The sequence below is a fragment of the Crocodylus porosus genome, unplaced genomic scaffold (assembly GCF_001723895.1).
Source record: "Crocodylus porosus isolate Cpor-Errol unplaced genomic scaffold, CroPor_comp1, whole genome shotgun sequence".
Lineage (NCBI taxonomy): Eukaryota > Metazoa > Chordata > Crocodylia > Crocodylidae > Crocodylus > Crocodylus porosus.
The window spans coordinates 198,893,695-198,921,117 of record NW_017728886.1 but is presented as its reverse complement, the minus strand read 5'-3'; the positions used below and the strand labels follow the sequence as shown (position 1 = coordinate 198,921,117).

The following is a 27,423-nucleotide window of genomic DNA, read 5'->3' as shown; positions in this document are numbered from 1 at the left end:
CTTGCCTCTCATTGTAAATGCATACATTTATATAAAAGATGACTTTTCTTTTTTGAAACACAAATTAACTGGCTGTTTTCTTAACACAAGGATCACAAACTACATCTTCTGTTTTTGAAGGGCTCTTCTCTGCTCTTAAGACCCCTGTTACCAATTACATAATAATGCAATTAATTAAACTGTTGCATAATTATTTAATTGCACAATAAATTTAGGCTGGCCACATGTGCAAAGACTGGCCAGAACTGCCAAGTAATTATCACACAATTAACTGGTTAATCTAGCAATAAATTTAGACCCGCCACATGTGCGAAGTAATTATCAGACAATAAAAAATGACTATCCAGCTATGAAAAGAGCCAACAAGCTATAAAGATAGTGCTTGGAAATGTGTAACAACTCCACGGTTAGATTTTATCCAGCTTTAATTTGAATGTGTAGCATGACCCCACAAGGACAAGTCAAGTATATCTGCTACTTATGCTGACTGAAACAGTAGTCATTGATAGGTTATGATATAAAAATTGATTTCTCTGACACTTTACTGTAAGTTGGGGTTTTTTTGGAAATTGAATGTTCGTGTAATATCTATGCTGTTTTATCTTTGTGCTACTTTTTTGTCCCAAATAGAATCAAGTCATGACCAGTTCTAGACACACATCAAGGTTGTTGCATAAATTGTAAACAAACACCATGGAATTCATGTACTGAAGCTTCAGACCTCAACCACTTCTGTTCATGGAGAATTTCTATTAACATTCATTACAGTACACAATTAAACTGTATATAGACATCAATACATATATGCCAGCCACTACTGTGCTAGACAAATGATCAAATGGTTCTTCTGTGAGTGAAACAAACAATTAAACCTAGATACAATCAAAATATGAAATCAAAATAAGAACACAGTATAATTCTTTACAATTATTTCTAAAATAATCTAATTCCTACAATTAACATACTTAATTGAATATGAGATGACCCTGATTATAAAACAACCCCCCCAATAATTAGATTTTATATATGGAAAATGTATGCATTTTTTTATAAGTTTCAAGGTATAGAATCTAATTATTGGAGAATTGCCTTGAATTTGTCCCCCTCTCACTGCTACATCAGGGAAAAACTTTCTGGGGGATCAGGTAGCTCCATTGTCCTCTGCCCCAACAAACTTCTTTCACCTGAAGCCTCTTCCGTTATTCCTTCCTGTCAGACTATGCTCTCCCAGACCACATGCAAGCAAGAAGCAAATCTGAAAAGAGTGGGTGCATCTACGATAAAGACTCAGAGTCTTCACATTTGGCCTTATAAGGCCACAGGAAACTAATTAACTCAGCTGTAGGTTAGTACTTGTCAACAGAAGTACTCTCCTATAGCTGCATTCTTTAGTGTGCAGCAGTGCACATGTAGATGCTGATGGGGTTGGCTGGGGCATAAGGATGCTTCAGTGCTGGAACTGCCTGCTGGCTAATCTCACACTGAAACATCCTTATGTCCCACCCAGCCCCTCTGCAGTACACTGAGCTAAGTCAGAGTAGCCCCAGAACAGCAAGTTTTAGCACAGGTACTTCATAAACACACTTTTAAGAAACACTTTTTTACCTACTTGTATATAGTATAAACTATGCGTGACATTAGTCCAAAGCCAAAAGGCTCACAATTTACCATACAGCTTACCATGTTGGGCCTCAGAAGTGACAACAGCATTTCAAACCATGGTCACCTCACAGCTCAGCCATGCTCAGTATGTGTGTGTACTCCAGATACCTACCCAAGCAGGGTTTCACATGATAATTAGGCCCCCACTCATGACTGGAAGCAGGTGTTCTTGTCAACAGACCTTAGAGTCTACAAAAATATATATGAAAATGAGGTACTGGGCAACCTGTTCCACCTCCACCACATGGAATGCAGGGCCAAACTAATCATATTGGAGGAGCTGAGGAGGTGACATAGGGATTCTAAGTAAGCTATTTGGGTCCCTGTTCACTGACGTTTGCTAAATACTTAAGGATGGTTAAAAAAAGAAAAACAAAACAGGACTCATTGGAAATGGGAAAGAAAGGTACAGCTCAGTTCTGGGAGTGAAGGAGTTGAAATGTATTTAATGTAGTGGCTCACCATGACTTGAAAATGAGTCAGTACTGAGGGGGACTGTCCTCAATGGGCACGACAATACATCTTATTCAGATCGGCAGTACTAATCTATTCTTGTGGTCAGATCCCATTAGCTTCTCAGCCTTTTTGGCTAAGATCAAATGGTAAGTACAAATCAAATAGTAAGTACCGGGGGGGAGCAGAGGGAGAGGAGTGTTGGGGCCGGCTCTGGCTCTCCCAGTGTTGAACTGGTATTGAAGTATGCTACAAGTCTGGTGCCAGTACCCTGTGGGTAGAACACTTACCCACTTTTCTTTTCTGAGGTCAACCTCCCCCCAAAAAAAGGTTTCCATCATTCTGTTTGCCTCATGTAGGCTATGTGTTTTATAATCATACTCAGTGTTAGCTGCATTTAATCATCTTTATAGATGGCACCATTACTGAGTACATGATGCTTTTGGCTTCTTTCTACCCAGGAGAATACACAATTTAGCAGCAGATTCTTTCTATGCCTGAAAAAGGGTGCTTGTGCCTGAAAGATTGCAAAAAATATTTTTTCCAACTATTTAGTTGGTCTAATAAAAGATATCACATCTACCCAAAAAACTGTTTGCCTGGTGCTTTTGGCTGCAGTTTAATAACAGACAATGCATTTAGTGAGGTTTCCTTTTATGTGAATGCAATACAAGAGGCTTTTTTCCCCACATGTTGATTGTGGGGAAAAATACCTTGTCTTATATTTGACTAAATACAGTAATTAAAAATCAGGATTTCATTTTTCAGCTCACCATTAAATTTCATTTGGCCTCGACTCTGCAAACAGAAGAGGTGGTTTTTGGAACTGCAGTAAAACTCCTATTAAGATACAAACATGAAAACTTTCACCTTGATCACTGTTGTTAGGAGATTAGATTACTTGGCTTGGGAACACATTTTTTTTCAATTCATACTTAAAAAGTGGATTTGTAAATGGAAAATAATATGTTTCATACTTGTGCAAATGTATTAATGTTCAAACATTGGAAATCTGGGAAAGCAAAAACCTGGTAGTTTTGCAGAGTTTTCTCATTACCTCCTTATAAAATGCATAAAACAACAACTGCGTTATTTATCTTCCCCCCAGGATATAGATACATTAAAAATATCAACTATACACAGGACTAACGTTTGGCAAAAAGACAGCATCTCAAATTGAGAATAGTTATTTAACTCCAATTGTGCTGACTTTGCACCTCAGTCCTGTACTTATGAACAGAATCTCCACCTATATGTAACATCAGTATTAATAGTAACCCCAGGCTAAGAATCATGTTTATACTTTTTTGTAATATCTAGAAATCTATCAGAAGCATATGAGCTACATTTATCAAGGGAAAGGTATAAAAAGAAGAATTCATAATGGCCTGAGCAAAGTAAACTCTTTGAGGCAAGACCATCTTTTTGTTTTATGTTGTACACCATATAACATACAAAAGTATCAGCCCACAACTAAGTGTCCTTTGTATTGTGGCAAAATTAGTATTAGCATTTGTATTAATTTTAGTATTCATATTCTTATTATTTTGCAATGAGCTTGAAATATGTACTGTAGGATAAAGTGGCAAACTAATTTACTCTCTAACTTTCTTTTCTCCAGTATGAGCTCTTTCACACCTCAAATGTCTCTGCCATCTTTAATTCATCTTTTACTTCATGACCTTTGAGAAAATTAGATAAAGAACACTTTGAGGATCACAGAGAATGTAGAAGTTCTTATGGGTATAATAGAAATCTAAAAGTTTTTAAAAAATTGTTTGATTTGCCCTTGATTATTGATTTCTCACACAAAAAATATGTAACCTTGTCAAAATGAAAGCATCCCAAATAAAAAGCCTGGAAATATTTCATCTTTCAACCCTGTGCACTCACACAGCACAGAATCTTAAATTGGGTCCATGAATAATTCAGAAGCTTAGGTACAGGAGGAGACAGCCAAAGGTTTACATTCCTTAGACCTGAGGCCTTCTGTACACACTACAGGTCTAAGGAGATTTTTAAATTATGGAAAGCATGATGTTTTGTAAGCTTACTGTACACTATATCTGAATCTCAGAGAACCTGGGAACACTCACATTATAGGTCTAAGATTCAAAACAGACTTTCCTATGGAGGCAAACTTTAAGTTGTGATCACAAGGTATCTTACTCCATCTTTTGTCAAGAAAATGGCTATGGTATAAATGAGAAAACTAATAAGAAAGGTGGTCCATAAAGAAATGGGTAAAATATTCAACATAGTAAGGACAGGAAGGGAGATTGCTGTTACATTCAATTGATTTCAGTTCATTCGCACAGTGCAATAAATCCTTCATGCACAACTGAAAAAGATGCAATAAAACAGCCAGAAAAAAGTCCTCTCCTGGGCAACGTTCAGTTAGTCATCTGTTTTTGTTTGTTTGTGTGTTTGTTTTTTAGGGTTTTTTTATCTTATCATGTTCATGGATGTTCCTTACTGCTGTATCAAAAAGAAATTAAAAAGTAATGATAACATACCACGTAAAGACATACTTGCAGCATCACAGGGATGCCTCTAAAATATTTTGAAAGGTCACTTGTACAACCATACAAGCCCTCTCAAATGTTCCAGGAGTGTCTGAAACATTAAAAAACAGTATCTTTTAAAAAGGGGTACTATTGTGGAATATTTAATCTTTTATTACGTTTGCACAGGGAAGGAGAGGATATGGATAACCTGCCAGCTGTGCAGCTATTAGCATTGCTTCAGGTCCCAGCTCTCCCCAAATCCTACCAGATTTCCCCTCTCTTCCCCTTGCAGCTGCAACTCCTCCTTCTCTCCCTCCCTGCCAGACCCCTGCCAACTCCAGGGGCCATCTGTAGAGGTAAGCCATCCAGTCCCAGTTCTGTTTAACCTCTCTGTTTAGCTGAAAGAGGGAGAGGAGAGCTAGCAGGGGTTGGAGCTGAAGCATCAAACTTCTAGTGCTTGGGTTGGGGAGCCCAACCACTGCTTGCTTCCCAACTCCCCCTTTCCCTCTCTTCTCCAGCTTTCTACTCTTCCATCCCCTCTATCTCTTGCCCCTGTGAGGGTAGGAGACAGGACAGCAGAGCTGCAGATCATTATAATCTCCTCTAGCTCTTCCTGCGTGACACTAGAGGAGGCTGTGGTATTTCAAAATATTCCAGTTGGGAATGGCAGAGGGACATACGTGTTTCCCTTGGCTGAAATGTTTCCTTTATGAAATGTTTCACTTGCTATGTCTGCATGCACCCATGAACAGCATTTGCATGTTAATGACAAACTGTTACCAGCTCTCCTGCTTTTTTTGGGTTGCTTGCTTCCTAAAACACGTTTGTCCTGAAGATAAGTTTACTTTTTTTCCATTATAGATGTTCGTCTGCAGAATCTATGGATATATCTTATTCAAAGAAATATCTTATGAATGTTAGTGAGGTATGTGCTTAAGTACCTTGCTGAATTGTGGCCCTAGTCTGATATATTATTCAATAATTGTATTTGTAACATATTATTTTAAAAATATATCATATTAGGATCCCAACAGATTTCAGCGCAGCTACACCAATTTCTACTAGTAAAAAACTATACTATGTGTAAGAATAAGGTGGAGTACAGCCCACATTTTAATAATATTTTACAAATGGAAGATCAATAAAATCCAAAATGAAATATACATTTAAAAGTAGATGGCACAGGGTAGAAAAATATACACATATTTGGATTTGTACACACTGGGCATGTTGATACAAGCTGCTATGGCACCATTGGTACTGCACCATCATTTAGTGCTTCCTTTTGGAAGCACTAAAATACAGTGCAGTAACAATCCATACTGCGCCAAGTGTGCGACACGTGGCTGTTTTTAGGTACTACATTCCAGGAGCGATGTGCCATAATGAGGGACTGCGTCGCTACAGGGATGTAGCATCCCATGTTGATGCACCCACAGTTAACTGTAAATGTAAATAGCTTACTGAATGCATAGTTATCCATGGAGGCATATTTCCTACATCCAGCTTGCCACTAGTCAACTTTGAAGTAAAAAGACTTTCAACTTTTCTCTGTGCTTACCCTGGAGAAAATGAACTAGTCCAAATAGGAGAGTTTACCACACCTTCAGCTCTCCTGTGAAATATGAATTTTCATTTCTACCTACAAAATCTTTTACAATTTTGTTCTTTCCTATGTCTGATGAAGGGAGAGTGTACCCAAAAGCTTGCAGATAAATACAATAATATGTTTGCAAATATTTAGTTGGTCTAATAAAAGATATCACTTCTTTCATGAGTTTTGATTCCTTTTGCTTCTAGACCAATACAGTTATAACCTGGATACCTGGAAACCTAGGGCATGTTTGATATCTAGCTGCACCAAATTTCTGGGAGAAAATATTGAGTCAACTAGAATAAACTGAAGGCAAATAAGGGACTCTAATGTGAATTTCTCTCCCCCACCTTCACGTGGTGAATGAGAAAATAGGTCAAGGTGGAGGTAAAATGTATAAAAGAAAGGTGATTTTTCATTTATACACTAAATCACTCAATCAGTGTTTTTTTTGTCTATTTCACAAAAAAAAATTCATTTTATTAGCCTGATCTCTCGAGTTTGTTTATCACCAATATGCAGTCTCAGCAAGCAAATATGTTTTCAGCTTAGTGAAAGCAAGGCTTGCTTATCTTTGTGGGGGTGCTGTGCGAATAAGTGTATTAAAGGAGATATTGCCGGGGAAATGGGGACACATTGAATAAATTTCAACTTTAAAACCTAAGAGGAAAAGCCAACAATCAGGAGAGGCACAGCAGGTGTCCATGTAGAAAATGGCTAAAGATGAAGTATCCTAGTACTAATGATAATTACAGACCTTTGTTTATTTTCTTCTGTTGAAGGCCTAATACTTTGCTTATAAATAATGCGGCAGTCAATGACAGGAGAAGGAAGAGTCATGTAAAATATTTACCAGTCAGGGGAATTGTTTGTTGTTGTGTTTAAAGAGTGAATCTGCACATATATTGTTTTCAGCCTAACACTCAAAGGCAAAAGACAGGAAATATTACTATAAAAGGAAACAATGTATAATATTTTCAAGCTTAAAATTGCCATTTCTGAGCCTACTGTTATGGAAAAAACTATGCATATTGAAAATAAATACATTTTGCTTTTTGTGACAGTTATTTTATTATATAGGAATCAGGTTACAAACTAATATTATCCCAGTTCTGATGTTGGTTTTGAGTTTTAATATATTTAAACAATCAGAGTAGATGTTCAAAGAACACAAAAGACACATGCACAGAAATTCAGGCTTGAGCACAAATTAGCATTTGTATCCAACATAAGCATCTAACATGTAGATGCTAAATACTCTACTTACTTGGAAATAGGAGTTTTTCTAGATACAGCTGCATGAAAACTCATAAAGCCATTCATTGAAAAGATGTCCCTAAAAGATTTTTTCCTGATTATTAGATCAGTAAAATAGCTATTAATAGGTGAAACAAAAACACTTTGACATTCTTTTTTGCTATTTTAACACAAACTATCACTTACATATTGACACATTAATTTTTCAGTAAAATGATACTTCTCAAATATTCTCCAATCTGATCTATAATAGTAGCCATAATAAGCCACTACAAATGTCTACTTTAGTGTCAGCTATTTGTGCTCTGCCATATGAAAATTAACAAGAAGTTGAACAGTAACTGTGTGGAAAATAAAATATTTTAAGCTACTTATTTTGGTGCTATTTCCAACAACTGTAATGAGAATTTAATCCTTGTCAGTGAGGGCAGAATTGAGATCTTTATGTGCTCTGATTGCATCATAGTGCTCTTCATACTACTGTTTTATCCCAGTTGTTTAATCCATTTTTCCCACGTTTTTCTTTTTTCCCTTTTCTTCACCTTCCTTTTATCATCATTTCTTGTATTGTCTAATAATATTCTGTAATTACCTATAAATATCAAAGGATATCATTTGAGGTCATGAGTGTTTTTTGAAGACTTTAGTTCATAACCTTGTGGGGAAAGAAACAGTGCTATTGCGTTTAAATAAAAGTGAGATGAACGATACAGAAAAAAATAACAGACAGACAGATAATAAAAAAAAACCAGGACAAATTTTGACACTACATAGAAACAATAGTAAGAACATGAATTACCCAGTAGAAGGCCAGACAATTCTCTCTCATTTGGTGTTTTTTCTGATCAATTGCCATCATGAAATATAACATAACAATGTACCAAAACATCATCGCAGATGTCTCACCTGTATCCGTTCAACTTCTAAAAAAGTTGCTGTTTGGAAGGCTTTTTCCCATAGTGTTAGGTCAGACTCTAATTCCACAGAAAAGTAGAGGTCTTCTCCAGATTCAGATTGGACACCAAAGCAGTGTTTCCGACGGTCCAAGAGATCACTGTCCTAATGAAAACCTGAAGTTATATAATCTGGCATACATCAATTAATAATTCTTACTGTAAATGCCTATGATTTAAATACATTATTTAAAATGTGGCAGTTTTAACTTCATACATATTGCAAAATTCAGAAGTATAGCTGATGTTTGGGCCTAAACCTTGACATCTGAAAGCATCTGAAGCAAGAAATTTATATTCAGAGCTGCACATTCAAACAGAAAGCTGCATTTTGGTTTACAGAACCCCAGGCATAAGTTTCAACATCTTAACAAGCCAATTCTCATGCAGGCTACAAAAAATTTCTAAACTAATTTAATGGTTATAAAATGTGTCCTCCATTTATCCAAGGTAAAGGTAAAGCACAGTGTAGCCTAAGTTTCTCTAAATTAATTGAACCCTAAAAGGTTCACAAGTGACATGAAAGAACACTTCAGTGCAAGCAGTCAATTTATCCTTGTATTGTCTTTTGAAATAGTAGCAGAGTTCATATGCGATTTCTTACAAAATCCCCTGTTAAAAATTCCTTGTCTGTGGGTTTTAAAGAAAGTACTTGTATGACCAGAACGTACATTTGATATCGGATGAAGAAAAACCTAACATTTATTAATTACCAGGAGCTGTAGCTGACATTATACTGAGAAATTCACAGTGGTCATGAAGAACATTTGAAAACAGAAAAAACTGAAAGTTAAACTGAGACAAAAATGTACCTTTATACATATTTGTAAAAAACATAACACCTGCACTCAGAAATATGACATAACTAATGTATGGGAACATCAAAGTGACAACTTTTAAGAAGCTATGATGGAAACATGAGTCTTGACTATCTGAACATTTCCTTCTACCAACACAGTTAAAAGCACAGCTTCATTAGTGCATATACCCAGCTATTAGGACATTGGCCATAGCTAAGTCTTGAAGTTTTTGTCTGAAGTAGGCTAATGCTCCTGCTAGTACTGGAAACCTAGAGGTCCTTGGTCTTTCACTCAGGGACCATACTATTTACCAAGCTTGGAGTCAAGAAGAAAGTTTTCCCTTGCTCAGACTGGTGCAGATTGTGGGGGGGTTTTTGCCTTCCTCTGTGGTTTGGGACACAGTCCTTTTCCTAGGATCTTATAAGCATACATTAACTAATTACTTCCCTGTTGTTGTAGCGGCACTGCTCTTATCCCTCCTTCCTTTTGGTATTCATTCTCGGTGTTTAGGAAAGTGTTCCTTGTAGTTGTGGATAAGGGTTCAAAGTGGTAATTTAGGGGTTATCTTTGATTAAAGGTAGTTTATGAATGCAGAAGACTGGACCTCATGGCCCAGAAGACTGGACCTCATGGCCCAGAAGGCCATTTCAAGTTCCACATTCATGTTAGCAAGTGATTTGGGGCTTGAATCAAGGGGCATGTGGGAAGTGAATAAAGAGAACTACTCGGAGGTGCATATACATTAATGTACTTTTCCTAGTGCGCATTAAATTTAGTACCTCCAATGTCAGGTACTAAATTAATGTGCATTAGACTGTGCTAATGCACAGTAGCACAAGCTCATGCGCTTTCGGTGACACTTAATGCACAGTAGCCTATTTTACTGCACATTAGTATAATAGCATGTTTTTTAATGCGCCACTTTAATGTGCAGTAAAATAGGTTACTGCACATTAAAACGCCCTGTGTGTGTTACACTTTGGATATCTGCCACTAGTGTAGATGCCCCTGGAGACAATAGTCAGCTGACAAAAATGTCTAATGGCACTTTTATTTACCACTGGGGTTGAGACAGAAAATCATGGACCCATAAGTGGTTGCTGGTTGTCAGCAACAAATATTTTTCTCCTATCCTTTTCTGACCTTGATGGCTGTGCTACAGAGAAACAGCACCCTTAACCACACACACACACACACACACACACACACAGAGCCAGTTAAACCCTACCACTTTTTATGAATAAGGGATACAAACAGTTCCACACCTTAAACCACTTAGAGTTTTAGAAAAAGTGGTGGCAATCAGATGAGGAGTTGACAACCCTAACCTTATAACCAAGATGATGGGGCACACACTTCAAATTAAAACTTGAAAGCATGGCCCAGAAATCATATTTGCAACTGAAAATCAAACACAAACTTTCTTAAGACATTCCCACTGAAGGACTAAATTTGGAGCCTCAATGTTTATAAGTGGCCCTTGTGTCACAAGTTGGATACTGTTGCATTGTGGGAATAACACAAAACACTTTTATACTTGGTCAGTCATAAATATAAGAACTAAAACTAAACATATCCCCAAATGTGCACATTTTTCCAGCAGCTTTGAAGGGACAAGTAGATAAATCTGTCACCATCTTATTAAAGACATTGTTAAATAACAACTTATGTTCTGTTGGAAGAATTATCATAGCTCTTGTCTGAGCTCTTGTCCAATACTGGGATCTCCTGGTCTTAGGTTATAGGGTTCAAGAGCTATACTCAGATAAGTGAATGTACTTCATAAGCATGGTACATTGGAAAAATAAACAAGTAAATGTGCACACAATATTCCAAAAAGGGGCTTACATGATGGTCCTGCAGATCTGAGAACTGTTTCAATACAGAAGAAAAATGTATTATATTGAACCAAATAGAATTTATTCTTGACAATATTTGTTATGGTGGAGAACAAATCGTTATTACTAAACTGAGCATGTGATAAACTCCCTTAGTCTTAAATAGTGTCTTAGATAACATGAAGAAAAAAAAGAGTCCCACCATGCAGTGGAATGATTTCCAGTATCATAAGCAACATGAACATGAGTAATGGTTCATACTTTTAATTTGTATTGAGCAGTCCTTGGTCTTAGAATACACATTCCTGCATAGTTCCACAAAGTTTAGATGTGATGACTATCAGTTCAGACTGTGAAGCTGTCAATCACAGATATTTATCAATCATGGATATCACGGGTTTGTATGAACTTAAGTAATCCTCATGATGCAAAAAATCCTGTGATATTCATTCCTCTGGTAGCTATTGTTCTTAATGATATGCAATGCATGTAAATGCATGTAATATTGATTTTATTTATGCATAACCCTCTTGCCTTCTCTAACCTTTCCTTTTTTCATTTGTTCATAGGCATGCAATACTCCATGCCAGGGAGTGATACTGGTACATCTACTTCCACTTTGTGTAATGTTATGAATTAAGGTATCAATAGACTAATTACTATGTGGACAGCTTTCAAAAATAAAAATTGTTATGTAAATCTCATATACACAATGTGGATTTAGAGTGATATTTGCTCACTATGAAAATTGAGCAATTCTCCAAAGGATTCTAAAAATCCAAGATAAAATTTTCTGGTGTTTAAATAGAAGAAACTTTTCATCATTAATTAGCTTTTATTTTTCTGGAACTTATTTTGTTGATGAGATATTTTATGTTTGTATAATTCTAATGTATTCAGGAATTTAATGGTCAGCACAGTCACATTCTTTTATCATTATTTAGTTTGCAGTGGAATTTAGTTGACTTTGTGATGATTTCATAAACACTTTCAACAGGTGATAATGATTAAATAGTAGTATTTATCTGTTCTTTGTTCATTTTTTTAGAAATCATCTTGGTTCTCATTAAGGACTACCTTCATTCTGGAACTGACATTGGATACCAAACAGATGGAGGGCTCTTCAGTCTGGGACTTTTCAGTCAAAGACCAGAGTAATCAAAAACATTCTTGATCTTCAATATGCTGATGACTGCACCATCCTTGTGCACACTGAGGAAAATCTCCAGACTGTGCTGGATCATTTTGGAGAAGCCTACCAAACTTTGGGCCTCCTTCTCAATATAGAGAAGACCAAGGTTCTCTATTAGCCTGCCTCAGGCCATGAATGTGACCCTGTGACAGGTGTGCCTCTTCGAGGTCCATCCACTAGTGACTCCGTAGCACTGGTTATGGGCCAACCACCCGCTTTCTTTCCTGCCATGCCTTGTTGTTACTTGCTTAATTAGAGGATGTTAATTAAGTGGGAGGCTGCCTATTTTCTGCCCCGATGCCTAGGGCGTTATCTGCGGCTCCTTTCCTCCCCTTACACCGCAGCCCAAGCCTCACGGATGTACCTGACGTTGTTCGGATCTGTTCCACTCTCGCAACAAGCATGCCACCAGCGCCCTGGCTTGTCTCGCAGCCTGCACCACACAGGCACTCTGGCTTGTCTCTCACAACTGTGGCCCTCTGGCACTCGTCAATCACTGTTCCCTTGCTTTGGGGCTACTCACGCTGCCCCTGCTCTGGGGCTTCTCAAGCTGCCCTGGGGCTCAGGTGGCTGTAGCTGTACCTGGCCCCAAATCTTTCCCTCGGGGTCTTGAACCCCTTGCAGGGCTCAGGCGGCCTCAGCCTTCCCTGGCCTCTGATTCTTTGCTCCCCTTTTCAGGATTGGGGTCAGTGCACCCCTGAATGCTGCACCCTCTCTGGTGCTGGGGTCCCCATGCTACCGTGGAGCCCCTATGAAGCCTTCTCCAGCCCCTAATAACCTCACTCGGTCCTCCAGTCTAAATAGTGAACACAAAAAAACACATGCCCCCAGCCTATAACATAAAATCTAAGATGTCCAGCTAAAACCATATTCAATTACTACCAGAGAAGTCTCCACCCCATAACAGCAATCAGGAGTGTCTCATGAAGTCAGGCTTCTCCTCGCTGTTTGCTTTGGCAGAGCTCCTTCTCCCTTGGCTGCCGGTGTGAGACTACCTGCCTGGCCTCAGCCTGGGGTTATATGGAAGCCAGGCCCTGCCCCTTCTGGTCAGCTGACTCCCACTGGTTACCCTGGCAACCCACAGCTGGATTCCTTACTTATCACTCCACAAGTAGCAGGCACCTCAGTGCCCTGCTACAGACCCCTTTACCCAAATTACCATTCTGGGAATTACCCTGGAGGTAGTCAAGCACTTCCCCTACCTCGACAGCCACCTCTCTCAGAGAGCGAACATTGATGAGGAGATCCAGCACTGGATCTGGTGCTCAAGTGCTTCCTTTGGGAAATCGCTTCAGCTTGTCTTTATTCATTGTAATCTCTGGAAAGACACCAAGATCGGGGTCTACAATGCAGACATCATCACCACTCTTATCTCTGTGAAATGTGGGTTGTCATCTCACAAGCCTGAACAGGTATCCCCAACAATGCCTCCAGAAAATCCTCCACGTTGAATGGGAAGATCACCACACAAATACAACCATTCTTACTGAAGCCAATGTTACTAGCACTGAGTTGGTGATCCACAAGTACCAACTTCATTGGACTAACCATTGTGTGTGGATGCCTGACTCCACTCCCAAAACAAGTGCTCTACTCTCAGCATAGTAACAGCCTGAGATTTTGTGATGACTAGAGTAAATGCTACTACAAGGACACTTTAAAAGCACACCTTAAGAAAACTGAAGCTGACATCAAGATCAGGGAGGAGCTGGCTGCCAACCAACTCTAGTGGCATCACAACCTTAATGAGCAGCTGCCTATTTCCAGGTAAAGTGCTGCAGCCTTGAAGCAGAGAAAAGAGAGTGGAGGAAGGAAAAGGAGAAAAATCCTAGTCTATGGCCTCCCATCCCCCGAGCAAACCTGGAACTTCTGTGGATGGATTTGTGGCTCAAGGATTGGACTCTTAAGGCAACTCAAGACCCATCAAAGAGCCGTGGTAGAGATCATCCTCAAAGCGAGAGATTTTTGATGATGGCAATCTACAACTTAACCTAAATAAAATTCTCTGGAGAAGATATAATCACAGGATGGGAAAGGTGAAGAGAAAGTTTGACTACTAATGTCTTAACTTTCCACTTGCAAAAGGTCATATTAGTTATTTAACACACACACATACAAGCATCAGCTTTGCAACAAAACTGACTGAATGGACTCTGAAGATGGTTTCTGGCTTAGATCCAAATGTAATGTAACCCAGTGTCTTTGTTGTCAGGATGGTGTGAGTCTTACTCGCCTAATTAATAATGAAGTTCATGTTAAGTGAAAGTAATAAATTTGTCCAAGGGAAACCAGAATGGTTCATTAACCAGATCTTTTCAAATTAAAGTGGAATGCTTCATAGTCACTGGATAATGGCATCATCATACTTTCTTACCTTTCCAAAAAGTGGATTTTCTCTATTTAAATTCTATCAACTTTGTTCATATCATGCTGTATTAATTTCTTGTTATTTTAGTAAAAAAATAATCTAATCAGTTTTTGGACTCCTTTCTCTGGGATACGAGTACTCTGAGCCTCCACTGAAATCAACAAGAATTAAGGGTACTCAGGAACTAATAACAAGTGCTCAGAAGAAGCATGCAAGACTGGGCTACCCATATTGTGCATACCTTGCATAGATTGCATTAGGCAAGATTGTACATCTCTTACCCACATCTGCTGAGCAGTTTTGTCATGAGTAATCCCATGGTTGGCAAAGGACTATGGCAGTAACCACTCACTAATATTAAATACAGTGGTCACAATCTGTCCATATGTATGTTTACATAAATACATATGCCTTTATACATTAATAATGATGTTCATATTAAGTAAGAGTAATACATTTGTAATATAATGTAATATATACACACACAGGCATGTATGGGAAAAAGAAGATGTGGTAGTGAAGGTGACCTTAATATTTAAAAAAAAAAATCATTCAAATAAAGCACTCCAATTCATGAGAAAGCATGATTTGTATTATTTATATTATTACCTTTTTATATAACATAGATGGAGGAAAGTAGATAAAATCCTCCAATAACTGGTTTAACTGGTTACGCGTGTCCTTTATCAAACCTAAGATATAGGATGATTGTCTAAGGATACATACATATATAAACTAGTAGCAATGAACTAAAATAGGGTGAGGATTTATTATAGGTCAGATACTCTGTTCTCTTTCTCTGTAGTACCTGGATGTTAACCCACAGTAGTTTGCTCTTTTTCTTTGAAAAAGGACTTTATTTGACTACATAATGACTTCATATGATCCAAATAGGATGGATAATGATTGAACTGTACTGTTCTCTGTGACTTCAATTAAAAACAGATTCTCTAGAGAAAGAATGGTCACAAAAGAAGAGAATGTTAGATCACCAATATCCTACTCTCCAAATAAAAATGCTCTTTTCCCCCCCTTTTTGTTGTTGTTATATAAATAAAAATTTTGAAGCAGCAGAATTACATCAAAGTAATGCACGTGGGGGGAAATAACCTCAGCTATCCATACACAGTGCTAGGTTCTGAACCCCTGTTATGCCTCAGGAAAGAGACTTTGGTGATGGTTGGTGAAAGTTATCTAAATATATCAGCTCAATGTGCAGCAGCAACCAAAAAAGGCAATAAAATGTTGGGCCTCATTAAGAAGAGAACTGAAGACAAAATAGAGCACCATTATCATGCCATTATACAAAGCCATGGTGTGATGATCATATCTTGAATACTGTGTGCAGTTCAAAAAGTATGAAGTAGAATTGGAAAAGGCACAACCTAAATGATCAGGTGTATGAAGCAGTTGTCATACCAGGAGAGACTAAAAAGAGTACAGCTTTTCAGTTTGAAAAGAAGGCAGCTGAAGGAGGAGATGATAGAATTATATAACATCACGAAGGGTCTGACCAAAGCGAATAGGGAACTATTATTTACTGGGGACCAGAATAATAGAATAAGGCAGCATACCATGAAATGAGTAGGAGACAGGCTTAAAACAAACAAGAGGAATAACTTCTTTATGCAGGGCATGCTTAACTTATACAACTCATTGACACAGGAGGTTGTAGAGGCAGATCGCATAGGCAGGTTCAAAAGGTTCTAGACAAATTCATGGCTAAGAGATTTACTAATAGCTATTAAACAGAACAATTGGAGAGGTTTTTTCTGGCATCTCTGAACCAATGATGATGGATGCCAGGGAGAGGATAGATTACTCTAGGCATCCAGTTCAATGTTTGCCCTCTAAAGCACCCATTTCTTGCCACTGTTGGAGGCAGAATACTGGCTAGATGGGTCACTGGTCTGACCCAGTGTGCCACTTGTTTTATTTTTATTACTGTAAGGGAGACCTTTATCTCACATCCAGATGCAACATAGCCCACCATCCTTGCAATCTTCTACTGAAAGAGGCCATTCACTAGAGTCTCACTTTATGTCCCAATATAGTATTAGCTTAGATATTTCCAATCTTTCTCTTTGAGATCTCTGAATGAATAAAGAATATTTTTCTAACCAGTTTGCATCTCTTTACTTATGCCTCACATAAAAAAACACTCTTGTATGGTTTGCTATGGAGATGATGCAAATAACACTTAAGAGCAGCAAAAGTAGTTACATCCCAGAGTAATAAAGGGTTTGTTTTGTTTTGTTTTTTTTTGTGAAAAGAGTTTCAATAGTAAAATAAAACAAAAGATAAAAATTGCAGTACATTTGTTTACACAATTATGCACACCTAGCATGTCTGTTGAGACTTTTCATCCATTTTCATTTGGTTGAACTACTCACTCATGCTTCTTTTCAAAGTTTAAAAGATGCTGAGATCATAGATACGTGTTCATACATACTGGGCGGATCTACACATGCAATTAATGCACCTGAATTTTCTTCACAGAAAATTCAGGCTCATTAAGGCACTCTGGGCTGAACGTCCACACATATGCCCCTGTTGGGAGCAAATTGCACCTGACAAGAGCAGCCCGATCTAGATTTGCTCCTGCCCTGCAGCAGCCAGGGGGAGCATCAAGCACCCCTGCGTGCCAGCCCCAGGGCTGGCAGGGGGCATAGGCACCAGTCCCAATCCCCACATCGCCAGGAGAGCCATCCCCACTCAGTGAGGACACTGCCTGCCAGCCACACGGGGATCCCAACATGGGACCTTTCTCCCAGCCATGTGGGGATCAAATCCTAACCTGATCCCCATGTGGCTAGGATGCAGCAATCCCAGATGCCTTGGACAGCTGTACTGGCCATGTGAAGATTGTATTCTGACCTGATTTTTATGTGGTTGGGATGCAGTGGTCCCAGCTGATGGGATAGCTCTACCAGCCATGTGGGGATTAGGATGGGATCCATTCTCTACATGGCTTGGATGCAGCAGTCCCAGCTGCTGGGAGAACTGTACTGGTCATGTGGGAATTGGGATGGATCCTGATCTCCATGTGGCAGAGAGACAGCTGTCCTGTAGCTGGCATAGCTCTCCCCTCCCCACACTGGGGCTTAGCCAGGCAGCAGCAGGCCCCCAGCTGCCCAGGCTGACTGGGAGAAAATTGCTCCAGGTCACTAGCTACATGTGCGGTACTGCACAGTAGCTAATGCACCATTAATCAAGTACCTGTATGTCCTAGTACTAGCAAATGGCACATTAACCTAATTTAATGAAAAACTCTTATCTGAATCAGCCAGAGCAGAGACTTGCACCTGAGTGTCTCCAAAGCCACTGCCCTAATCACCAGCATACAGATCAAAAATGTTTGAAGATTGTTTTGGTTGGAACATGGAACTTAAAAAACAAACCGAAAACATGTTGTTTTCCAGACAGCTCTGCTCAGGCTGCAGACGATTATCCTGGCAGAACTGACGTAACTATTTCATCTGTCCACTGGTATAAGTGGAGCTAACTACTGTAATTTCAAGTCCACTTCATTCTCTTTAAAAGTTTCAGCAGTTTAGATCTATTACACTGGCGCAGGCATGGGCAAATGAAACAATTCTGTCTATTTACCTGATGCATTCTCCTAGGTGGGAAGTCCACTGTCGACTTCTAAAACTGTGAACAGTCTACAGTCCTAGTATTTTCTTTTTAATACACTGAACAAAGAAACATTAAAGGATATTTGTACTAAATGGAAATCTCAGAATAGTTTCAGAACAGAACATTGCTACGTGGAGGTGGTACGCACTAAACACCTCTTTGGAAGTGCTGGGTGCTATTGGCTGAAAATGAACAAATGTCAGAACTGGGCATTTGGAGATGACATATTATTATGTAAGGCAGTGCATATAGCAACAAACATACTTAAATTCCTTGAAACTTTTTAATATGTGACCTTCGTTTAGCTCTTTATAACTTTGCTTGGCAGCTACTTGGGCTAAATTTCTCCACAGTGACTGCCTCCTTCAGGCTGAATTTTCAAGTTTCAGATGCAAAGTGCTGTCAGTTCTGAGAATAAGGTTGGGAGGAGAAATACACTGATTTGTTTATGTTAAATAATTGTTGTTAAGCCATTTTGTTGAAATTTTGTAGCATGGGGTTGTGATGTGGAAAGGGAGGTAGTTGCATCAATACAAGTTATAATTTAGACATACTTCATTTAGAAGAGTTGGGAATAGGGGATAGATCCCTCAGTTAGGGAGCAGCTGTAGTAAGTGGGAGACAAACTGAAGGACTGAAGTGTTTTGATTTCTATTCCACAATAAAACTTATTGTTTAGCATGTGAATTTTGTTTTGTTTTGTTTTGTTTTCCATTCATGGCTGACTTGTTTATACCATGTTTCACAAGCAAGAGACATCTGGGTCCAGAAATCAAGTGATCAAAATTGTTGTGCTAGAAATTAGTGTCATTTGATGAATAATGAGACAATACACAAATTTGCTTTTTCAGCCCCTGGCATTAGGTATGCGACTAGTGCTCCGGTCTTCCCTGGCTGTCAGAATAACCCCCTAGGGCTCTCCATAGCTGATGTTACTTTGAGCAACCTTGAGGCTTGGGACTTTATTGGCATGTGTAAGGCTTAGCCACTTTTGTGACCCGCAGTGACCGATGCTGATTGCCAAATGCTATGGATGCGACCCTTTTATTATATCTATCAGTAATACATGCTTGTTTGTGTTCTGTGCTTCCTGTATTTGTCCACTTCTTTAACATTGTGTATATTTATATAGTGAAAATATTTTGAAGCAGTTAAAGTTTTTTTCACCAACTGTAACTGTGTAACGATGTGCTTCTAAAAAAGAAAGATTAGAAGCTGTTGTCATTACTCGCAGCTAAACACAAATAAAGAACCCTGGCATTACAGCAATTAAGAGGAAAATGAATAGAATTACATTTGGGGAGCCATGAGTCCAGTAATAGCTGTGAAACAGGAGCTTAAATATGGTATGTGTCTTCTGAGCCATTAAATTGGCACTGATTAAGATTATCATAAGGAAACTATTGTTGCACAGTTTTGAATAATACCTGGCATAAACACTACTTGTTCACCATCCTGATAACTTGCCAGCCAACAGTACCTTTCATAACCAGGCTCATATTTCTTTTCCAGGCAAATCTGCCATCAGAGTATGCCTGCTGTTTTTATGTCAAACGAAAAAGGATTTTTATTGTAGGTCTCCAAACATCTGTGATTTGCCACACAGGAGATAGAAAGGGGGTGATCAGACTACAGAGAGGATTTTAGCATGATTAAAAGTGGAGTCTTTTTTAATGCTAAAAAAAGAATATTGGGAAATAAGCAAATTTGGATAGCACAGGTATATTGTAATCTATTTTGTATAATATCAAAATTTAGCAGTATCTAAAAATAAAGAAAGAAATGGTTTAAATAGTTTAGTATTACAGAGCTCATTTAATTTAAGAATATCAAAATATTATGTACACAAATATGTACATTCTAATTAATTGATTGTCACATACCTTTTTGATACCATAAAGGGGCCCCCATCATTTCAGCCTGCTTCACAGAGATTACTAGTCTGAGAGGATGAAACTACCTATGGAATGGTGCATTGGTAAATCCTGTTCTGTTTGAAGTGTTGCTATTCTTGTTCAGGTCTGATGCCTGTAGAGCAGTGATTCTCATCTAGGGTGCTGCACAACATTAGCACTGTTACATGTGCAAATACATACACATGACTCATAGGATAAAGCCAGAGATTTCAAATAGGAACCCACAGTATTAAAAATATTCTGACCTGCTGGGCATGTCCCCACGTATAGGGGCACGTGCTTGCACTGACAAAAATAGTAGCGGCACAAATCTGTGCTACTTTATGGCACTGTGTACACCCCTGCATGTACGCTTCAATTCAGGCAAACTGCCCTTTCCCCACTTCTCCTACCTCTTAGCATGCTGGAGAAGCTGAAGCAGAACTATAGGAGGGAAGGCGCTCTAGCTGGCATCCAGAGCATCTCCCTGGAGGACTGAGCCTCCATGTTTGCTGGTGCATACTCTTGTGCATGCTTCATGCTGCTCATTTTGCAGCATTTTATTTTTTGCTACCAGGATTTCCAGCAAAGATGTCTGCAGTACCACAAACTGCATGCACCTGCACATCTGGATCCAGCCATTGTGATCTTTCTGAGTTATGTGTAACAGAAGAATTGGTCTATTGATTTTCCATAGTCAAAAATAAATGAAAGTTAAGAGCTGGCATTTTTATGAAGGGTGCCTTGAGTCTAAAAAGGCTGCAAACTACTGCTGTAAAAGAAGCTGGAATTATCTGGCAATAGGTTGGGCACTATCCACAAAAAAAGAATTTGGTAGAAGCTGTTTGTTCAATCTATGTTTCAATCACTGAAAATATCCCACCTTCCTACTTCTAGCCTTCTACACCTGTCCCAAGTTTCCTTGAGGGAATCTGGACCAATATTTTAAAAATAAATGGTTATACGATTAGAAATGGTTAGATCTATCTATATATAGATATATATCCATAGGTATTGATATCTAGATATAGATATATTCATGCCAGAAAGGAACTTTAAATCATCTAGTGAGGTATCCTTCATAAAACAGATCATAGTCACTCTTCCAGTTACATTTCTATAGACCCAAATAATTTGTATTTATATAAAACAGGACTTCCAGAAAGGTATCTAGTTTGATTTGGAGACTTGCAGAGATGAAGAATCTACTGCTTTCCATGATATTTGGTTCAAATTCTTCATTGCTCTTAGTGTTAAAATTTGCAATTTATAAGAACTCAAATTAAGACTCGAGTTAATCAAGCTTAACGTCTAGCCATTGTTTTTCATTATGTTTCTCTTCACTAAATTAAAGAGCCCACGAAGGTACTTATACTATGAACAAAACAACTTTTGATTTTCATTTTGATAAGTTAACTAGATGAAGCTTCTATGTCTATTACTTTAAGATTTGTTTCTGTCTTTGAATCATATTTGTGGTCAAAAGTGTTCCACTTCTCTCAATATCTTTGTAATACATCTCAATAGATTCATAGATGCTAGGGTCAAAAGGGACCTCAACAGATTGAGTGCAACCCCCTGCCTGGGCAGGAAAGAGTGCTGGGGTCAGATGACCCCAGCCAGATGCCTATCCAGCCTTCTCTCAAAGACCCCCAAGTTAGGGGAGAGCACCACCTCCCTTGGAAGCCCATTCCAAATTCTGGCCACCCTTACCATGAAGAAGTTCTTCCTGATATCTAGCTTAAATCTGCTCTCTGTCAGTTTGTGACCAGTGTTCCTTGTTACCCCAAGAGGCACCCTGGTGAATAGGGCATCTCCAATCCCCTGCTGCAGCCCCCTAATGAATTTGTAGACGGCCACAAGATCACTTCATTCTTCTCCTGTGGAGGCTGAAGAGGTCCAGTTGCTCCTCATAGGGCTTGTCCTGTAAACCCCTAACTATATGAGTGGCCCTCCTCTGGATCCTTTCGAGTCTATCAACATCTTTCTTGAAGTATGGCACCCAAAACTGGGCACTGTACTCCAACTGCAGTCTGACCAATGCCGTATAGAGGGGAACAATCACCTCGTTGAATCTATTTGTCATGCAGCTGTTCATGCATGATAAAGTGTGGTTAGCTTTGCTGATGATTTATCACACTGATGACTCATGTTCATCTTGGTGTCCACTAGGACTCTGAAATCCCTTTCCGCTTCTGTGCTGCTGAGAGGGTCACTTCCCAGCCAGTAGGTGTGCTGGATATTTTTGCATCCTAAGTGCAGCACTCTGCATTTGTCCTTGGTGTACTGCATCCTGTTGTGTACTGCCCACTTTTCTAACCTGTCCAGGTCTGCTTGCAATCATTCCCTACCCTCTGGAGCGTGTACTTCACCTCACAATTTAGTATCATCTGCAAACTTGGACAGAGTGCACTTTACACCCACATCCAAGTCACTGATGAAGATATTGAAGAGTACAGGTCCAAGGACTGAACTCCTGTGGGACCCCACTACCCACATCATACCACGTCGATACTGACCCATCTACTACCGTACTTATGTCACAGCCTCTTAATTTATGAGAACGGGATGAGATACCATATTGAAGATCTTGCTAAAATCCAAGAAAATGACATCCACCTCTACTCCTGCATGTAAGCATTTTGTGACCCTGTCATAAAACAAAACCAATTTGGTCAGGCATGATCTCCCTGCTATGAATCCATGCTGGTTTCCCTGCTGTATTATTTTTCCCGCTGGACTCACACAAATATGATCCTTCATAATTTTTTCAGAGACCTTTCCAAGGATGACAGTGAGAATGACTGGCCTGTAATTACTTGGATTTTCCTTCCTCCCCTTCTTGAAAATAGGGACCACATTGGCCCTTTTCCAGTCCTCCAGGACCCGACCCAAGTGCCCTGAGTGCTCAAACAGCCATGGCGGTGGTTCTGCTATGACACTGGCCAATTCCTTCAATACTCTCAGATGCAGCTCATCTGGGCCTGCTGACTTAAACACATCCTATCCATCCAAGTGACTCTGCACCAAGTTTGCATCAACAGTTGGTGGGCTGGTATCCCTCTGATGCCCATCTAAGAATCCATTAGGAAACATATCTTGAGCCCTGTTCAGCAACACTGAGGAAAAAAACTCATTGAATAACTCAGTCTTGTCTCCCCTTTCTGTCACCAATTGCTCCTTCTTGTTTAGTAGGGGTCCTATGCTGCCCTGCATCTTCCTTTTACTCCCTACATACCTAAAAGAGACTTTTTGTTGTCTTTAATCTGTGTTGCCAGCCTCAGCTCTATAGTTGCTTTGGCTTTTCTAACTGCCTCCCTGCAAGTGTGGGACAAGTAGGTATATTCCTTCTTGGTAGCTCTCCCCTGCTTCCACTGCCTATATGCCTTCTTTTTTGCCCTTAAGCTTCCCTGGATTTTCCTGTTTAGCCGAGGAAGTTTTTTGGCTCCTTTCCCCCTTTTCCCTCATACTGAGATAGCTTCCCTCTGCCCCTGATCGCTTCCTTTAAAAATGACCACCCTTCCTGGACTCGCATCTCATCAGTACTCTTATCCTGCAGTGCTCATTGACTAGACTCCTAAGCATACTGAAGTTAGCCTTCCTAAAGTCAAGCACTTCCACCCTACCTTACGCCATATGGTGAATTCAACCGATTGGTGATTACTGTCCCCAAAGTGACCACGAATCTGCAGCTCCCGTAACAGGTCCTGCCCTGTGGCCAACACCAAGTTGAGTAAGGCATTCCCCCTAGTGGGACCATATGCCTTCTATGTTAGGTGAACGTCACGCAGGTTAAGAACCTACATGAGCAGTTGGATTTCGCTGACTGCTCCTCCCAGCAAATATCAGGATAGTTTAGATCCCCCATGATAACCACATCCCTAGACTGTACAGCCTCTGAGAGATGTCTCAAGAGTTCCAAGTCTAGCCTTTCCTCTTGGTGTATTGGTCTGTAGCAGACCCCTACCACCAAGTCCCTCTCCCCTCACCCTCAATGTATCTTAACCCACAATGCCTCAACTTTCTCCTCCTCTAATCCCATTTTGATTAGGGTAGATGTATAATGCTCCTTTACATAGAGAGCAACCTCGCCCCCTTTCCTCCCTACTCTTTCCCTTCTGTACAACCTGTAGCCCTCAAAGTGTACTGCCCAGTCATGGTTAGGGTCCTACTAGGTTTCCGTTAGCCCAACTAAATCAAAGTTATTCTCTGCAAGCAGGAGTAAAAGTTCTTTACTCGCCCTGACCCACCCAGTTGGTGGGACACACTGCGAATATTTGGCTCCACAAATAGCAGATTCATAAATGGAGAGGGTTTCCTGTATTTCTTAATGCATCAGCAGCTCTAATTTAACTGGAATTATGGGGTATAGAATTGAAACTGTTCTGGTGACAAAAATAGATGAATTCTTCTCCTGTAAATGACTGGAGAGCAATCATCCATTCTTATTCTCCTATTTCATTCCACAGTTTGGCACTGTTGGCAATGAAATGCTGCCATGTTACCTGAAAAGGGTAGGGTGGGTCCAGTAGTTGTGTTAAAATGGTTTGAGTATGTCCTTGAAATGCAAACAATGAAAAACAGTAGGGAAACATGCCTCTACCACTAGGGGCCCTCATTTCAAGAGTCCTACAAGGGTCAATTCTCTCTCTTGTCCCTTTCAACATTTATACACAGCTACTAAATAAACTGGTCAGTTGAGCTGTATTTAGGTGCCATCTGTATGCAGATAATGTGCAACTTCATGAAATGAGTTCTGTTATTTATGCTTTTAAAACTTTTTCCTTTAAAACTACAGCAATGTTGGTATAATGCCTTCATACGTTAGGAAAGTATGTACAAAACATTTCACCACATCTCTTTAGCAACCTAGTCTACTAGGAGCACATCAGAACTGTTCTTTACTCTCTACCAGTGGAGCTCAACCTTTTTGCCCCTTTTGGCTGAATGAGTGGCAAGGGGATAATTTATGGGCTAGATCTCATGGTCCATTGTTGGACCAAGCTTTGGTTGGGCAAAGCTCTGTGCCACCTTGGCTTGGCCCTGCACAGCAGTTTTGGGGCTTCCACCTTCTCAGCCCAATCTAGCACAAAGGATCTAGAAATCTGGTGGCAATTAAGGCTACCCCACTCCCCCACCAAAAACATGTGGACCTGTGGGGAGCCCTGTGGGCTGGATTACATGGGTCTATGGGCTGGAGGTTTAGCAACCCTTCTCTACACAGTGTCTTTCCTCGGAGTACCATATCAAGTTCCACATTTTTCTACTTATTTCAGAGTCTTATTTGAAGATTCTCCATGATCAAGACACCTAAAAAGCTACCTACAACTCCAGAGTGAAGATAACGAGTGACAACCTTGCTCTTACACAACAAAACACACTATGAGAAGGGGAAAGCTCAGGTGTGGGAGAGACAGAAATACCTATCTCACTTCCCCATCTTAACTTCAAGTGGAAGATGCATATATTTGACCTTTCCTTTTGTGACATATCATAATGGGGCCCATCTCCCATCACTGAATGAGAGAGGGAGCTAGGGAGCAGCTGGCTGGTTCAAGCTCCCTGAAAGAACTGACAGTGACAGAGGGGCCTTTAATAAAATGGTCACCTGCCCCAGGTGCTCCAGCACAGTGTGGTCAGTGACTAAAAGGCCTGGGGCAAAAGCAGTGGGTCAAGTGACACAGAGAGGTGGTTAGAGGTCTTATAAAACCAGGACCATGGCTGAGGCATCAGGAGGAAGGGGCCTGACTGGCAAAGAAGGAAGGGCTCCAGATTGTGGGGAGTTGCAAGGAAGCCTCTGAACCACTAGGCAGAAGAGTTAAGTATTTTGGCCTTGTGCTGCAGCTTGTTGCAATGGTGTGACATTGATTTAGAGTTGGGGGAACCTTTTGTCTGGAAGCAGATACTTATATTTTTCATTGAAGTTGAACTGGAGGACCAGGTTGTGGCTGTAGGGGAGGATAAAGCCATCAAGAAGGGTGCTAGGGACATCTTGGGCCCTAAACACTTCAAAGTGGGGCAGGCAGCATAAGTAGGCTGAGGCTGAGGGCCCTAAAATTGTGAGCCCTAAGAAGCTTGGAGCATCTGGGAGGGCGGGGAGGGGGGGGGAGTGTTGATAACAGCTGAAAGACAGTAGCATGGGAAAGCAGAAAAGACTAAGGGCACAAACCCAGAGTCGATGAAAGGCAAGCCCAAGGCTGAGGGGCCCAGAGCCCATGAAGGGTGACCTCGACACTGAGGGGTCCAGAGGCTGTGAGGGATAGCTTCCCTGTCCAATTATAACATGAAGGTGTGGCAGGTGAGACAATAGGGTAGGACCCTTAGAGGGCAGAGCGGGTAAATAAGGTGGGATCTAGGCAGCTGCTAGGGGTGACTTGGTTGTCCCAAAGCTTGTCTTGCTACACTGACATACATAGCAACATGTATTTCAAAGGGGAAAAAAAAGATTCCCTCCAAAAACCAAGCATACAAGCAACCAAAAAAAATCTTCCTGAAACATGACTCCATTGCATGAATATTCTTTTGGGGAAAAGATGGAATGAATGACCAACATGTGATGCAAGTAAGTCATTTCACTTAGTGCGCTATCTGAAAAATAACCTATATAAAATAAAATACTGTAAAGCAGACTAGGTCACTGAGATGTTGAATTAGTAAGTATGTAGCACTCAGATAAGTTAACATAGGTAGCTTTATATGGGCATTTAGAAATTATTATTTTTCTTAATAAATGTTAAAAATAGTTCTCTAACCTTGGGAAATACAGACTGTTGAACTATGGCTAATGTTTAGGTGAAATAATAAGACTAGAACCTTTTCACAGATATAATGATCATCAAGACTTTTATAAATTTTGAAGTTATTCATTATCTTTTACACTGGGGACATCTGTGTGCAAGTCAGTAGTTATGTTACAGACTCTAGTGTAATGGCATAAACAAAATTTCTTAGGACCTGGAAAGCTACTTCCTGAGTTATCTGAGTGATTAATAGAATAAACTCAAAAACAACTGCAAAGAAACACAAAGCACAAAGAGCACTGGCCTCGGATTGGCAGCTGTAATTCCCAAAGTACCAAACTCACTATGCCCCTGAGATAAATTTTACATGTTTTCTAGCATTTGGAAAGCCTTGGCGAGAAAATCCAGACAATCTGGCAACTCCAAAATATTTTAGAGTATATTTTTCATGTGTTTCTCTCAGAACATTGCAAAACATGATAAAATTCCAGCCCTAACCAACGCATTGTTGGGTAAGTGCTTAAG

The 27,423-nt window shown here is 39.8% G+C and overlaps 1 protein-coding gene across 2 annotated transcripts in view; it reads right to left on the bottom strand.

The window, feature by feature from the left end:
- Positions 1 to 27,423, bottom strand: part of SNTG1 (syntrophin gamma 1) — a 326,996-nt gene that overhangs the window by 54,187 nt on the left and 245,386 nt on the right. For both annotated transcript variants that reach the window (XM_019547916.1, XM_019547925.1), the window contains exon 15: positions 8,380 to 8,532. In XM_019547916.1, the coding sequence (XP_019403461.1) occupies positions 8,380 to 8,532 (153 nt within the window). The remainder of the gene's footprint in view (positions 1 to 8,379; positions 8,533 to 27,423) is intronic.